The sequence below is a fragment of the Arvicola amphibius genome, chromosome 14 (assembly GCF_903992535.2).
Source record: "Arvicola amphibius chromosome 14, mArvAmp1.2, whole genome shotgun sequence".
NCBI classification, from domain to species: domain Eukaryota; kingdom Metazoa; phylum Chordata; class Mammalia; order Rodentia; family Cricetidae; genus Arvicola; species Arvicola amphibius.
The window spans coordinates 26467524-26484425 of NC_052060.1; the positions used below are offsets into that span (position 1 = coordinate 26467524).

The 16902-nt window shown below is 42.4% G+C and overlaps 1 protein-coding gene across 5 annotated transcripts in view; it reads right to left on the reverse strand.

The window, feature by feature from the left end:
• Palmd (palmdelphin) overlaps positions 1-14472 on the reverse strand; it is a 50115-nt gene extending 35643 nt beyond the window's left edge. The window contains exons 1-2 of one of the 5 annotated variants that reach the window (XM_038311277.2): positions 14283-14472; positions 13017-13062 (exon numbers count right to left, since the gene is read on the reverse strand). In XM_038311277.2, the coding sequence (XP_038167205.1) occupies positions 13017-13062; positions 14283-14350 (114 nt within the window). In that variant the 5' untranslated portion in view covers positions 14351-14472. Of the gene's footprint in view, positions 1-13016; positions 13063-13424; positions 13757-13796; positions 13898-14282 lie in introns of those variants that run through there. The other 4 variants (XM_038311278.2, XM_038311279.2, XM_038311281.2 and 1 more) reach the window with 4 other exon arrangements.
• Positions 14473-16902: the final 2430 nt, after the last annotated feature.

Here is a 16902-nt window from a genome sequence, read left to right on the forward strand (position 1 = left end):
TAGTAACAAGTAGTGGAAGGTATGGGTAGAGGCGGGACTTCTGAAGTGTTTTGACAACACAGGGATTATACAAGTGTTGCTTAGGAATACCAGTGTTTTGTCATTTGGAGGCAATGTGATGCCTCTCTCCCATCAGTCAAGGCAGGTGGGAACGTAATTTTATAATGTTGCTGGCATGATCTTATTTTAAGATAGGAGTGCTTTTTTTCTTACAAGGCATTAATTAGCAGTAGATTATTATTCCTTTGCTAAGTCTGATTGTAATACAAGCATCACTGAAAAATATTCTGGGAATAATTTAGTCTCAGTATCATCAAATAAACTCTGAGTTGGTCTTAAGAATTTTCTGGAACTCTACTGCTGCTGTACAGAGGTGACCAGCCAGCCAGACCCTCTCCAACCTAGTGTGAAGCAAATAGATGTGAAATGCCACCTGCTTCCCCCCAATTGTCCTGGCAGGAGACTTGGCAAGCTGAGCATTTATTAATTTGACTCTTTCGAGTGACTTTCATTGTTGATTACTTCATCAGTGCACAATTAGACTTTTTGCTCAATTAGACTTTCGTTCAGTGAGCAACTGCCTGGGTTCTTGGCTGCTTTACTTAGCTCATTTCAACAGTTGAAAGCCACAAATTCCAATTCTGTAAAAGATGACCTCTTATTTTGAAAATTAATCTATTCACTTTGTACAATTGAAAGTCAAGATGAACAGGTGGTGCGCAATGATATTGCCCCTACCTCATTCCTCACAAAAGTAAGCACAATACTTAAGAATGTATTGTGGAGATGTTGATTAATTATTGATTGGTAATATTCACATATGATTGATTCTTCCAAGCAGGATTTATATTAAGTTATTTTAGTATTAATTTATCCAATACTTAGATACTTATGTACAAATGCAATATGTATATCAGTAGTTTTTGCAGTGTTTCAAAACTATTGAGGTTTTGGCAAGATGGTTTAGTGGGTAAAAGTGCTTGGTACACAAGCCTGGTGACCTGAGTTTTATCTCCAGAACCCACATTTAAAAAAAGAAAAAAAAAAAACCGTAGGCAGGATGTAGTGATGTATGATTTTAATCCCAGCACTCAGGAGGCAGAGGCAGGCGGATCTCTGTGGGTTCGAGGCCAGCCTGGTCTACATAAGTGAGTTCCAGGACAGCCAGGACCACACAGAGAAACCCTGTTTTAAAAGAAAAAGAAAAGAAAAACAAACAATGACAAAACAAAACAATCAACAAACCAACACAAAGTCTACTAGATCAGATACAATGGCACATGTCTTTAATCCCAGTATTTGGGAGGCAGAGGCCAGCAGATCCCTGTGAATTTGAGCACAGCTGGGTCAGCACAGGGCATTACTTGGTAGCCAGGGCTACAGAGTGAGACTCTGCCTTAAAAGAAAATAAAAACCAAAAACAGATGCGGTGGCACTCACTTGTAATTCCATCGCTCCTATGGGGAGATGGGGGACAGAGACAGGCAGAGACAAGGGAGACACTTGCTTTAATGAAGCAGAAGGAGATAAGTGACTCCTGAAGATTGCCTTTTGACCTCCACAAGTGCATGGTGGCATGCGTGTGCCAGCATGCACACGTACACACCACAAATCTGCTGTAATACATAAATACATGCTTCTGAAATACTTTCTCTAAGCTGCTTACATTCTCATGAAGAAGAAGAAGAGTTTCTGCAAGAAACTGCAGTCTGAGAAACACAGTGTCAGTTATTGCTCAGGCAAAAGGAAGGTGCCATGAGGCCGAGGAGAGACAGGGAGAGGTTGCTTCTGGCTGATGGTATTAGGAGAGGTTCTGGGACCGCTTCTGAGTGGGTGAGGTCGGTAGTGGCTGGAGACTCAAGAATAGGGAGAGAGGGCATCAAGTGAAAGCCCAGTGTGACCCGGAGTCTGGAATGGGAACACTGCACAGTATTTGAAACAGCAGATACGGAATCTAAATTGTTATGACGCGTAACATGCAATCAGCTAAGAGTAGCAGGAAAAGGATAGATTGCTGATGGAGACCCCTGGGTTGCCATGACAAGGGGCTCGGCAGTTGTTTATGTGTGAGATAGTAAACAATGGAACATTTTCCGGGAGAAAAGGACAGTTAAAATCCCGTTTTTAGAAACTGAACATAGCCTTATTGTGTAGTGGGGAAGTTGAAAGGGAAGCCTGGTTAGGTTATTGCAACAATACAAAAGGCTGTGAGTGTTTGGACTGCAGAAGCAGAGTGAAGGGGTTCTGAGAAATATGGAGGGGGGCAAGCAAAGATAAGTGGGTTACAGTGCTAAGGAACAGAGAATAGCAGATTCGGTCACAGAAAGAGGACATTCAGGAGGATAGAAGACTTTGGGACTCATATCGAGCCCTTGGGACCACTTGGTGGAGTGAGGAGTTAGATGCTTGAAATAAGGATGGAGGGAGCTGAAAAGAAGATTCTGAGATAGAAATAAAAGTTGGGGCATTTGTGTAGTCAGATTGATGACCACTTTAATTGTCATCATAGAACCTTTAACCAGCAACTGATGGGAGCAGATACAGAGATCTACAGTGAAGCACTGGGCCGAGCTCTCTGAGAAAGCCCAAGAGAGGGAGGAGTCATAATATGAGCAAAGGTGTAAAGACCATGATGGTGATACCCACAGAAATGGCTGACCTGAGCTAGTGATAGTTCACTGATTCTGGACTGATAGTGGACAAGTCTGCATAGGACCAAATTAGGCCCACTGTATGTGGGGGACAGTTGTGAGGCTTGGACAGCCTGTGGGGTCACTGGCAGTGGTACTAGGATTTATCCCTAGTACTTGAACTGGTTTCTAGGAGCACATTCTTTTTGGAGGGATACCTTGCTAGATATAGGGGGGAGGGCCTTGGTCTTGCCTTGAAGGGAAATGTCAGACTTTGATGACTCCCCATGGGAAGACTTACCCTTTCTGGGGAGCGGATGGGGAGGTACGGGGTGGGAGGGAAGGTGGAGGAAGTGGGAGGAGGGAGAGGGAGGGGGAGGGAGATAGCTGTGTAAAATGAGAAAAGATTGTATTAAAAAACTCTTAATAAAAAAAGAAGAAAAAAGATAAACAAAATAAATCTTAAAAAAACAGTAACTGGGCTTTGGTTGTGTAAGATATAAGAGATTTATTGCTCGTGTGGTCCAAATACTTCATTTTACAAGTAAGAGTTTACCTTAAGCAGTAAAGCAACTTGCCTCATAGGCTTTTCTTAGGAAGTAGGAAGAACTCATGAGTTCTCAGTCCTGGCCTCCACTGACTTCTCACTGTCTCCACAAAAGAAGCGAGAAGCTTAGCTGGGAGCACGGAGGCACATTTAGGTGGAAGTCAGGAAAAAGAGAGGCATCTTGTGATCGCACTAGAACCAACTTGGACAGAAAGAGAGTACCAGTGGTGTCTTCCTGAATCAACTGAAGCAACTGGAAGAGGCCGGCCAGAGCAGTGGGAGGACTTGGTCAGTCAAATGCTCAGATTCATTCTGTTAGAAGCTGAGTAGCTTAGTCACCAGAGAAATGCAAATCAAAACAACTCTGAGAGTCCATCTTACACCTGTAAGAATGGCCAAGATCAAAAACATTGATGACAACTTATGCTGGAGAGGTTATGGGGTAAAGGGAACACTCCTGGATTGCTGGTGGGAGTGCAAGTCCCTTTGGATGTCAGTGTGGCGATTTCTCAGAAAATTAGAAAACAACCTTCCTCAAGAGCCAGTAATACCACTTTTGGATATATATCCAAAGGATGCTCAATCGTGCCACAAGGACATGTGATCAACTATGTTCATAGCAGCTTTGTTTGTCATAGCCAGAACCTGGAAACAACCTAAATACCCTTCGACCGAAAAATTGATAAGAAAAATGTGGTAAGTTTACACAGTGGAGTATTACACAGCAGAAAATAACAACATCTTGAATTTTGCAGGCAAATGGATAGAGCTAGAAAACATCATTTTGAGTGAGGTAAACCAGACCCAGAAAGACAATTATCACACGTACTCACTCATAAGTGGTTTTTAAACACAAAGAAAACTAGTCTACAATTCACAATTCTAGAGAACCTAGACAACAATGAGGACCCTAAGAGAAACAGACATGGATCTAATCTACATGGGAAGTAGAAAAAGACAAGATCTCCTGAGTAAATTGGGAGCATGGGGACCTTGGGGGAAGATTGAAGGGAGGAGGGAAGAGGCAGGGAGGGGGACAGAGAAAAATGTAGAGCTCAATCAAAATCAATAAAATTAAAAAAAAAAGCTGAGTAGCTTGTGATGTCATGACCAGTTTGCTGTTATTGTCATCCTTAGGATCAGAAGAATGAAGGTGGAGGTAGCTCGTTTGAGTTTAAATACTACCAACAGCTTTGGAGCCTGTCTTGGAACTCTTTCTCTAGACCAGGCTGGCCTCGAACTCACAGAGATTCTCCTAACTCTGCCTCCCGAGTGCTGGGTTTAAAGGCACGTGCCACCACTGCCCGGCAGTGAACACATTTCTTAAAGACAATTCTGACTTCATGGAGATGTTTACTAGATTTTAGTGAAGGTAGACTTAAAGAATTCTCTGAAACAGTGACTTAAAAAATTCTCGAGAGGGGTGGAGGAATAGCACAGTGGCAGAGCACTTGCCCAGCTGCAGGAAGGCTTGATCTCAATACTGAAATGAATGCTTGAAAGGGAACAAATACGTCAGTAGTGAAGACAGATCACAAGACAAGGGTAATTAGTGAATGGAAATATCTAAACACAATGAAAAATCATCTCAGAAAGGAAGAGAAGGAGAGAAAGCAAACAAAACAAGCCAGATTAAGAAGTTTAATATCTAACTGGGACCTTCCCAATGACCCCACATAACAAAAAACAAAAAAACCAAAACTAACTAACCAACCAAAAACAACAACAACAACAACAACAAAAAGATAAGGTAGGAACAACCATTTTTAGTAGCGTAAATACTGCAAAAATTCAGTATGACATGTAGCTGGGAAACATGGAACAACCGTGTGTGTGTGTATGTGTGTGTGTGTGTGTGTGTGTGTGTGTGTGTGAGCAGTGCATTATGCTGATGGCAAAATGACAGAGGTAGTAAAACTACTGAAGATAAATACATTGTACATGCATTAAGATGACAGATATAATGAGACTGTTCTACTAATATTTTGTTTTCATATTTTGAATGTAGGAGAAAAATCTTGATCCTAGAAAGGGCAGGACATGAGCACCTAAAGAGAAATTGATGCTTGAGAGGGAGTGGAACCTACAACAGCTACACTGGGTTTCAGTCTCTGGTGGTCTTCATTTTGTGGGAAGAAAAGTTTATAAACAAACTGTAAAATTTATGTGACGTAAACTCCATGGAATCTTGGACGAAGTGAAAGGTATCAAAAGACATAAAATGGCAAATGTCCCAATTTTTGGGAGAGGTATGAAGATGTATTATGAGTATTTGAAGACTGATAAATTCATTGACTCTTCCTTGGCAACACTGCAGAATGAGTTGTATTTAGACGAGGGATGCTGTATTTAGATAGGAATGTCTGGGAGGCAGGGTTTGGTTCTGAAAATTAAGACAGGGTGAGGACGTGGCTTAATGTTACTCTTTGCCTATTATATGTGAAGCCTTGGTTCATCCTCAGCACTTCAAAACAACAAACCCACATATTTGAAACTCACCGCCAACCCCAGATCCTGTGTGGTTTAATTATTTCCAGATCCAGAGACGAGGGCTATGACAACCCAAATAATGGCTAACACTGGTGAAGTGTTTGCGTCTGGATCCACTTAATGCACATAAACACATTAACTTACTTTGTCCTCCTCAGATCTCTGTGAGGTTGGGACCATTTTATTTCTATAATATATGTGAAAGAACCCAGGAATACCTGGATCACAGGAATGCAGTATTTTGTTGTTTCCCCGTGCCCTTAAACAAAGCTTCATTGTAGGGTATGAATATGAAATGTTCCTCATGGATTCCTGTGGTGATTGCTTGGTCCTCAGCTGGTGATGCTAATGTAGGAGATGGTGTGAGTTCCAGGAGATCGGGATTAGCTAGAGACAAGCAGGCTGCTGGTGAAGGGCCTGTGAAGACTCATACCTCTGCCATCATGATGCTCTACCCAAGAGCATGAGGCCAAGCAATAGAGGACCACACTCCTGAAACTCTGAGCTGTAATACACCTTTCTTCCCTTCGTTGTCCTCTCAGGTATCACAGCTTGAAAAAAAAAAATCAAACACACTTGCTGTGTGAAAGAAAATGGCCCCCATAGTCTCCTAGGGAGGGGCTCTATTAGAAGGTGTAGCCTTGTTGGAATAGACTTGGCTTTGTTGGGGGAAGTGTGTCACTAGGGGGCCAGGCCTTGAGGTCTCAAATGCTCAAGCCAGGTCTAGTGTAACATTCACTTTCTGCTGCCTGCCCATCCAGAAGGCAGATAGATAGAACTCTCAGGTCCTTCTCCAGCACCATGTCTGCCTGCACGCTGCCATGCTTCCCGCCATGATGATAAGGGACTAAACCTCTGAAACTACGAACCAGCCTCAATGAAATATATTTCTTTATAAGAGTTGCTATGGTCATGGTGTCTCTTCACAGCAATAAAACCTTAATTCAGACAACACTCTTTTGTAAGTTTGTGAAAATGTTAACAAGAAAAGGATATTAATTTGAAATTGACTATTATGTGTGTGTGTCTACATATGAAGGTCAGTGGCCAGTTGGTTTAGAGCTGACTAGTCATGAAGCTCCAGGATCTGTCTGTTTATAACTTCCCAAGATCATAAACAAACTCTATTACAACAGGGATTTTTAAATGTGGATTCTAGGGGTTAAAAATCAACAATGTCTACTTGGAGACAACCCACTACCTGAGCTACCTCCCTGAAATCACCTCATTTAGTGTTCTTAAAGCAGCTCTCTGTAAGAAGACGGAAAACTGAAGCCAAATGGATACAGAAGCATAAAGAGGGTGAGAGCGTGGGGAAAGAAATCTCTATTTTCTGGGTCCTGTGATGATTTCTACATGTAGTAAAGGAGAATCTTAATTTCTCTTATTTAAACAAATAACATAGGCTGATTTTTTATTTATTTGTATCTTTTAAAAATGTGTGTGGGTGTTTTGCTTGCATTCATGTCTGTGTTTCACGTGTATAGTGCCTACAGGGTCTAGAAGAGGGTATCGGATTCTCTGGAAAGGGAGTTAAGGATGGTTGCGAATCACCATGTGGATGTTGCGATCTAACCCAAGTCCTCTGGAAGAGCAGTCAGTGCTCTTAACTGCTGAGCCGTCTCTCCAGCCCCAGTACCTTCCTCTTTACATCAGCCATGGCAGTATGGCTTTGGGTTGTCACTACTCCTTACAGAATAGGCTCAAAAGCTCCAGTGGTTTAAATCTCATTTCATGCTGCAAAGTTAATCTTGTTTCCTAACCTTACAGGACATTCTAGCAGTTTTGGCTCTGTTCTTTGACTCCTCTGTCTAATAGTGACAGCACAAATATGGACCACTAACAAACACAAACAAGTCCCTGTGGTACAATTGGCTGGGACTTGAGTGGAAAACACATGTATTAGTGGGCCATGTGATCATTAGCTTGCTCCTCCCCCTTCAGAACTTGAACAATATTTGCTCACTCAGTCATTTATTGTTATTATTATTTTTATTATTATTATTGTTGTTATTGTTATCACTATTTTGGTATATCAGCTACTGGGGTAGCGGAAAGATACAAAGATATCCTGGATTTACTAGGTTCTGGCAGGAGGGAAATGATTGCAATGGATGTGGGATGGGGAAGAGGTAATGGAGTGTCTACCCTGAGAGTTGACTTTGAGTCCTTCACACCTTCATAAACCAGTACCAAGTGCTCCTGAAATGGCACCAGACCCTCTCTGCCCACTCTCGTCATAGTGGACCGAGGAAGGCGGGAGGATGCTACAGTGGTAGAGGAATCCTGTGTGTTGGAAAGCGAGGTTCAGTGAAGACTCCACCAAGGATGCTCCTGCCCCACATGAAACACACGTGGTGAGTAAGGGTTGAGACTTAGAGATGGGGAAGTGGAAATTCTGTTTCAATATTAGCACTGAGATAGGCGACGTTTGTTGATTCTGTAGTTAAACATTGGAGACTAGAGTTTGTTCTAATCACCGTTTTCTAAAGAAGCATTTTTTTTTTTTTTTTTTTTTTTAGACCATCCAGTTGAGGGCCAGAAAATCCTGTCAGTAGAGCATCTAGCAGAGTGGTTTTATCATTCGGTAGCACATTGGAAAAACCTCCCCACTATCAGAAAGAAGTTTCCTTAATGAGCTATCAGAATTATTGTACCTCATCACACAACCTCCTGGATGGGTGGGCTGTTATGTTTGGCAAAGAAACACGGCCTTCTCTGGAAGGAATATGTAATCTTGGTACAGGACCATGGAAAACAGCAGAGCTTCATTGTTTGAACATTCTGGCTCAAGGGCTCTTTAGGAGATTGCTGTGTCTTCACACTCCTGATAAAACAAAGCTGTTTTTATAGCTATGTTTTAACTCAGCGGTGTGCTGGTTCACAGTGCACACAATGTATGTGCATTACACACTCTAAGTCTTTGGACTTCTACGCAATACAGCGGCCCAAACGCAATTAAGAGGTACACAGTTAGTTAATCACCAGGCTTGCTTTCTCTGGGGCTCACTGCTTCCTTTGTACATGTAGAATGAACAGAGAAGGTGGATATGCTGGGCCTGGAACATACAAAAGGAATGGCTTTTGGGGGCATGTGGCCTGTGACGTCACAAGAGACAGTCTGCCCAGAAGGGGCCAGCTCTGATTCTAACATTCTGATGTCACTACCTTGAAATCTCAAATATTGGGTTTTTGTGTTTTGGTTGTGTACTGGGGCCCTTACCTTTCAACAGGATGTCCTGGTTGGGTGATCAATCACTTTACTGACTGCTAGACGATCACAAATATTGACAAAACCAGAACACAGTGAGTGGGAGTGTCTAGGGACAGGTACTGTGAACTAAAGAACTATCAAAACAGTATTGGGTTATGATTTTCATATGCATTTCTAAGATGGGGGAGATTTCCTCAGTTTTATGCAAGTTTTATCCCGAGTTCCTGTATTTACAAGACAAGAAAATATTCCCCGGGAGTGGGAAGATCTAGGGAGTGGATCCAGGCCATGTGAGAGAGCTGTGTTCTGTGTTATTTTGCGTCATGGGCAGCTTTGGCCTGCAAATCTGGCTCTGTTGCTCAGATTGCAATGTCAGGACTTTCTGTGGCCTCCTGCCAGATGGAGGGAGGCCTAGGCAGGTGCTTTGGCTTAGGATTCCTACTGGGGTTTAACTTTTGACAGAGCCCACCTCTTTCATGACTGTGCCCAGGTATTGCCCTCCTTGGGAGACCCCCAAAACTCACAGCTGCAGCGCTTTTCCATCTTCCTACCTGACGCCCCCAATTTTTCCTCATAAAACTTGCAAATTCAATGCGTAACACTCAATATATGATCAGACTTTGAAGAAAGATGTGAGCAGATGAGTTGACAGGCACATCCTTAACCATCAAAGTTAAGCCTTCAAGCGAGAATAAGCATACTGGCTAACTCTTCACCTCTCATGTCCTGGTTGGGTCTCGGCAAATGGACATTAGCTCTCAGAATTCATCAGAACATTGCCCAGAAACATCCTGTATTCCCACGTCTATAATCTCCAGATGTTTAAGATCCCGTACTTCCATTTGAGTAGTGCTACGTTAGGTGCTATGAGTCCCAGCATACCCAGAGGAAATAAGATATGGCAATATGTTCCCCATGGAAGGGGATGTGGACTGACGGGATGTTACTTATCTAAGGGGGATCTCTCTGTTCTCCAGGAACCGGACTGTGTTTACTTCCAGAGAGTAACATTGTAGAGCTCTCTCTGTCAGTATGACATACCATCCTGCACACCTCTCAAAGTACTAGAGAAATTGGTATCGCCATTTACAGTAACACTAAATATCCATTTCAAGCTGAGTGTGGTGGCGCATGCCTTTAATCCCAGCACTTGGGAGGCAGAAGCAGGCAGATCTCTGTGAGTTCAAGGTCTGCCTCGTCCACATGGTGACTTCCAAGTCACCCAGGGCTACATAGTGGAACCTCATTTTAAAAAAGGGGGTGGGGGAAGAATTAAGGTCTATTTCAGCTGCGTTTTGTTTGAACAAAAATCAGTTATTTGATAAATGTACACTAACAAGAAACTTTTGAGGTTCAAAGCATAATATTTAGTCAGTGTAAAGTTGCCCTGTTTTCAGATCACGGTTGGAAATGGAACTCATTGGCTAAAGAGTATTTTGCTCATCAATTTAGCAGTGAGGAGTTGCTATGGGGTGGAGCGATGGAAGCAGAATGTGAAGGTAATGAAATAAAAGAGTCTATTTGGACCATTCAGACCCAAATACCCTCCTTTACATCATTCTTCCTGAGAACTCTCAAAATTCGGCCTTCATTATTTTTAAATTTTTGAGAAAACTTACGAATAATCTTAAAATTAAATTTGCTGGTATGAGAAAGGAATGGCATCATCACAGGGTTAAAATATTTTTACAGTAATATTGTCACTTGGTTCAGCCAAATTATGTGCAGATGAATTTTTTCAATTATCCACAGTAAGAAGAATGCCTTTTTAGTCAGTTGAAACCCTGTGGAGTAAGTATAATAATGGAGTTTATTTTATTTTATTGCTAGGAGTTAGAGGATCACAATTTAATAAAAAAAATACCGAACTGTTCTCGCAGAGTCAAAGTTTGTTTTTGCTTTCTTTCCTTACCCAGTGAAGTCTGTGTGTTGCTGTGTCGTTGTGCCCTAGGAAAACGCTCCTGGTGCGCTCTCTGAGGTATCTAGAAAGTACTTTACTGTAGGAGAATGGCTAAATGATTTAGTCTGGATTGAGGGTCCCATAATTTTAATGCCGTTTAGAAATGAGATAATCCTTGATAGTCCCCTGTATGCTGCGCGTTTTCTTTTCCTAGGCAGAAAGAATAGCTGGGGCGGCTTCCTGGGCAAGGCCAGGGTGGAGAAAGCTGGCATTTCCCAGGGTGCCCGGGAGGAGAGCGGTTGTGTTGTTTCCATGGACACAGCACTGCTTCACTTCCCCTCTAGGTGGTGACAAATAGGCTGAGCCCCGTGAGGTGTGGGCTAATGGAAACTCGTTCCTATAAACTTCTGCCAGTTTTTGCCCTGCAGGCTTTAAGCGAGAATTTTATTTTCAAGCTAAATTTTTCGACTTTACTTCAAAGACTTAATTAACTCTAATGGAATATGTTTGGGCTCATAAGATCATCAAAAAAAATAAGTTTATTATTTTTAATCATTAAAAATATCTCTGTATTCAGGAACCAACCCACTCAATCCCTTTTAAGGCGTTTCCACCTGCCTTCTAACTCTGTTGCATTTGAACCCTCAGTGAGAACTCCCAGGCTCTCTGGGTAACTGTATCAGCCGTCTGTTTGGACCTTGTGCTTCTTCACTAAATGGTGTGAGCTGCTAACCACACTAACAAGACTTTAAGACGTTCCCCACTTGAGTAGCAGAAACAGGGGAGAAGCGAGCTTCGATGAGTGCGTGGTTTCACCTGGTTATCTTTGGGCTGGGGGAAAGGAGCCTAGTTCTGAACAACTCCGGGCAGTGAAGTAACCCTGAGACGACAGCTGTCATGTGCAAGGACCATGCCAAGAACAACAGAGCACAGTGAAGTTCCTGTCCCTTCAAGAAGGACAGCTGAAACTGGGGTTGGATTTAACAACAAAACAAAACAAACAAAAATCCAGCCCAAGTTTTTTTTTTTTTGAAAGGAAAAATACAGTAATTCAATTTAGAAATCAAAAAGTACTTTCTATAGAAAAATGCCAATCTTATCTCTGGACTCTTGGCTTCTTTTTACTGCTGAAGAAAATATTTTTATTAATTGAATCTTTTCTGTGTAGAAAAAACCCCCACTATATTCACTGAGTTTGAAAAAAAAAATCCTAAATTAGAATTAGTTTAATTAATATGAGACTTTGAAGAGCACGGAGGAATAGCCTCCTGCCTCCCAGGATGTAGTACCAGCTCTGAGGAAAGGATTTACTTCTTTTTTGACAGCTGATTTCAGTGGCAGAAAATGTGACACACAGGGGTGTGGACTTGCGAAGCTGCTTCTCCTCAAAAAAATGCTATCGCAAGTTACAGCTAACAACGATGGATGATTGGGCCAGGGACTCCAAGGTAACTGCCAGATACAACATTTTGGAAGCAAAAAGCGAAAGAATGGTATCAGTTAAGAAAAGTAATTCCTTTCTTGCTTTGACTCTTTCCCAGAAGAAACAAAAAAATGTACTAATTTTCTTCCTGGCATTAGGGAAGGATTTTCTAATCCATCTCATGCATGGCATTCATTCTTTTATCGAGATCTTATTCAGGCTATGTCTGCCCTGGAAAACTGATCTCTGAGAATTACTCTCGTCTGTGCCTTCCCCACTTTTCTCCCGTTTAACACTTCGCTTGAGTAGACACCAAGCTTTGCTTTAATTCGGTTAGGTTTTCTGAAGTATACTCTAACACTAAGAATGAACAAGTTTCAGATTTTCTTCCTTTTAGTCTCCTCCTTAAGAAAATTAACTTCTGGGGGTTATATTCATTGCTTTGAAAAGTTTCATGATTGGGGAATCTATTAAATTTTTTTTTTTTTGGTCAGGTGAAGGGACCTGAAGGAAAAACTACATTCTAATCTCCACAGAAGGTGAGGGAGATTTACAAAGTCCTTAAGAAAAACCTCTCGATTGCTGTTTAAAACACAAACACCATCGGTAAAATCCACAAGCATCTCCCTTGATCTCAGGTTCCGAAGCCCCACTGTCACAGGGGGTCACAAGGGTTAAGAGAAACAGAGAGGAGTCCACAAAGGCTGACAGGTCTGTTTTTCCACTTAGGAGGACTGGGAGACAAGGACAGCTAACAACGGTGCCACTCATCTAAGCAACCACCTTAATGACTTAAAACTAGGCAGACTTACTGTGATGGCCTGGAGTCTTCCCTTCACCAGCTCAGCTTCTTCCATTCTAGAAGTCAAGGACAGGCAGATGCTGAAGGAAGTCCCAAGCTACCATAAATCAAGGTGCCTCCTTGGAGAGAGGAGGGAGAGGTGACAGAAGAGACGTGGAGAAGAATCTGCTCTTTGCACCAGGGAGAAAGGAAGAGAGCCCCGGCTTGTCAGGAGCGTCTCTGAGCTGAGGCACAGAGGAGGCCAGACAGACACATGTAATGAGGGTGTGCTGGGGAGGCAGACGCTGAGGCTGTTGGCAGGAGTTGACTGACAAGTTTGAACGGCAGCCGCACAAGCCCTTTTCCTTCAGGGACTGCCAGCTCTTTGTTGTTCTGTGCACGGTTAGCGAGGCACATTTTCTTATTAACTGTTCCTTACCCAAGTCATTATTTTCCCGGAGTAGCACAGGGAACTGCCGTGCCGAGTGTCAGAGCAGCCGGGGGTTCCCGCAGCACGCACTGTGTGTTGTGAGTCTGTGTGCTTAAAGTTACCTCACTTAGTTTGCCTCACTCTGGCCTCTGAGCTAGAGAGAGAGAGAGAGAGAGAGAGAGAGAGAGAGAGAGAGAGAGAGAGAGAGAGAGAGAGAGGCAGAAGTGCCAAACCAATCATTCGTTATACTCCCTCTGCTTGGCTTTAGGTAATAACGATGGCTTCTGTAGTCCTGCGGTTACTTAAGAACCCTTACAGCAGAATATTTACATTAAGCTCCCCTCCCCTCCCTAAGTCCCACTTTCAGCCTTCTGTCACGACCTTGGCATCTTAGGTCTCGGCAAAAATCAAAGGTGTTAAGGTGCCGATTTTGAAATGCTAGTTCCCTGGGAGTTCTTGGTGTCATCCTTGGACGTCTGGGGAATGCAGCTCCTGTTTTGGATCCCATTCAGAAATGACACTATTTAATTTCAGGAAGGTGTCCATTTTGACCTCAGCAGTTATGCAAGAGAAAGGAGGGCGCCTGTGAAAGTCTGACCAGGCGTTCTGTGACCCTGGGTGGACAGTCCCTATTCTTTAGAGGAAGGCAGTGAAGCCCGGTGAAACTCAGGTCAAAGCAGAGACCAGGAAGCGCTGCAATTGACTTTGTTTTCTTTTCCCTACCTGTTCTTTAGGTGCAGTTGGATGTCGTGAACCCCAATTACCGTCCACCACGTTATTATGTGTTCGGATGCTATCAGCCCCTTAATATCACCATTCAGCCGGAGAGCTTAAGTAGACAAGCCTGGCACCGAACGCATGGCTTACCTTTCTTTGTCTTTCTGATCATTGTAATAGCAGTAGCTAATATTTGTCCATAGACAAAAGCATTTCATCTTATTTATCCGAGAGGTGTTGAGTGATAGGTGCTATTATTCCTATTTTAAAATGAGGCTCCAGGCTCAGGGAGATCACTTGCCACATGGCTAATGAGTGGCAAAGCCGGGATGGGAATGTCAGCTGTCTGACTTTGTAACAGACATTCATTAAGCAATGCCCAAGGACACAGGGCAAAGAGAGACACGGGCTGAAGGTTAAATTGATCTTTATGAGGGAGTAGGACCCCAGCATTCTCCTCTACCAAGCAAGCACTCAGGATGCCTAAGGGCTGGATGGAAAGCTTTAGGCAGAACCCCATGTTATTCTATTCCGGAGAAATTTTATAGGGCTTAGTGAAAGAAGATTGCATCATACTTTTATTCTGATCTCCCCACCCACAGAGGCCACACCCTGAGTCAGTCACCTGCACAGGAAGCTCGTCACTTTCAGGAATCTGAAATCACAAGGGGATTAATATCTAGAGTATATAAAGAGCAGCAAAACATTAGACACCAAAGAAAGAAAAGGGCCAAAGATCTAAGCAGAAAAAAATACAAATTAAAAAAAAAAAGAAATATAAATGGCCAACAAGTATTTGAGAGGTGTTCTACATCTCTTGCCATCAGAAATACAAATTAAAGCAGTGAGGATGGCCACCATCCAGGAAACAGGTGACAAGAAGTCTGGTAAAGATGTGGGTAAGAGGAGCATGCACATGGTTGGTAGGGGCATCAACTAATATAGCCACTGTAGAAACCGGTGTGTAGGTTTGTAAAAATAAAATAAAATAAAAAAAATAAAATAAAATGGAGCTGCAATACGATCCAGCCATCACTCCTGGGAGTATACCCACAGGATGCCATGTCCTCCTGTTAAGACACTTGTGTATCCATGCTGAGTGCAATTCCTTTCACAGTACAAAGGAAAAAGATTGAGTCCTCATGTCTGTCAGCAAATGAATGGAGGAAGAAAATGTATTTTACTCAGCCATAAAGAAGACCAAAGTTATGAAATTTGTAGGAGAATGGATGGAAGTGGAAAACATTATTTTATGTCAAGTAACCCAGGCTCAGAAAGATAAATACTGAATGTTCTTTCTCTGCCATGGGAATCGTGGCCTCTGTTTGTTAACTATGTGTATACAGGTGGGAGTTGATATGGGCAAGCATGTGGATCTATAAAGAGTTCTGTCATAGGGACTGCTCTAGAGCTGAGAAGAGACACCAAGGCCAAGGCAACTTATAAACGATTTAACTGGGGGCTGGCTTACAGTTTCAGAGCGTGAACTCGTGACCATCACGGTGGGGAGCATAGCAGCAGGCAGGCATGGCGTTGGAGTAGCAGCTGAGAGCGATCAAATGCTTGATCTGAAGTTAGTGAACTGTTTTAAGAAGGACTAGAAAGCGTGTCCTTGACGGAAGACGTGTGTCACTGGGGTGGGCTTTGAGATCTGTCTGGGAATAAAATGGAAGAGAGCCTATAATCCCCTGTAACCTCAGATCCAGGAGGTCTGACACCAGGGCCTTTGCAGGCATCTGCACACATGGGCACCACCTACACACATGATTAAAAATATACTTCAAAAAGAGTCTGAGGGGGCTGGAGAGATGGCTCAGTGGTTAAGAGCATTGCCTGCTCTTCCAATGGTCCTGAGTTCAATTCCCGGCAACCACATGGTGGCTCACAACCATCTGTAATGAGGTCTGGTGCCCTCTTCTGGCCTGCAGGCATACACGCAGAAAGAATAGTGTATACATAATAAATAAATAAATAAATAAATAAATAAGTAAGTAATTTTTTTTAAAAAAAGAGTCTGAGATCATGCTTGAGAAAAGTTGGTCTTTGTTCTCTTGTTCTTGAGAGATATTTAGGAAAAGACAACAAGAGCCTAATTAGGCATGGATCAAATTCGATTATTATTGGATGAATATTTAAACGAAAAGAAAAAAGATTAAATCTTCAAAGTTTTTGATTTTGCTTATTTAACTGTAGATCCTGATGGATGTTAAGGACAAGAGAGAAGCCATGATGAATATCTTAGTCAGTTCTGCATTTGCTTGCCAAAACTAATGGGCAGTCACCAAATTAATAATGTGGATCTTCTCCTAAAATCAATTTATCACCCAAATCTCATTTCTGCTGTAGGAAAATGCAAAGATTTTTCTACTGGGGCAGGGAGGCAAGCAAGAGGAATTTATGATGGGGCAGAATTGTGGGAGCTGGTAAGTATTGTGTGTTTTTTGTTCATTTACGTAATTAACATTGTTAAAGCTGATAATATTTTTTCAAACACTTTCAGGCATTCTCCCCTTCATTCACTTACTGGTTGCCCATCAGGCACTAATGTGCTAGGTGTTTGTGATGCTTAAATAAGCAAACTCTTGTTCTCTAGAAATTCATATTCTAGCAAACAATAAAAGACAAATATAAAATGCAATATATAAGGTGATTGTATTATACTGGGGTCTCTGAGGAACAAATGCCAAGAAAGGCTATGTGGACAAAAGTTTATTATGAGACATGCACATAAGATGGAAAATTGAGAGGTAAGCAAAAAGGCTGAAACTGG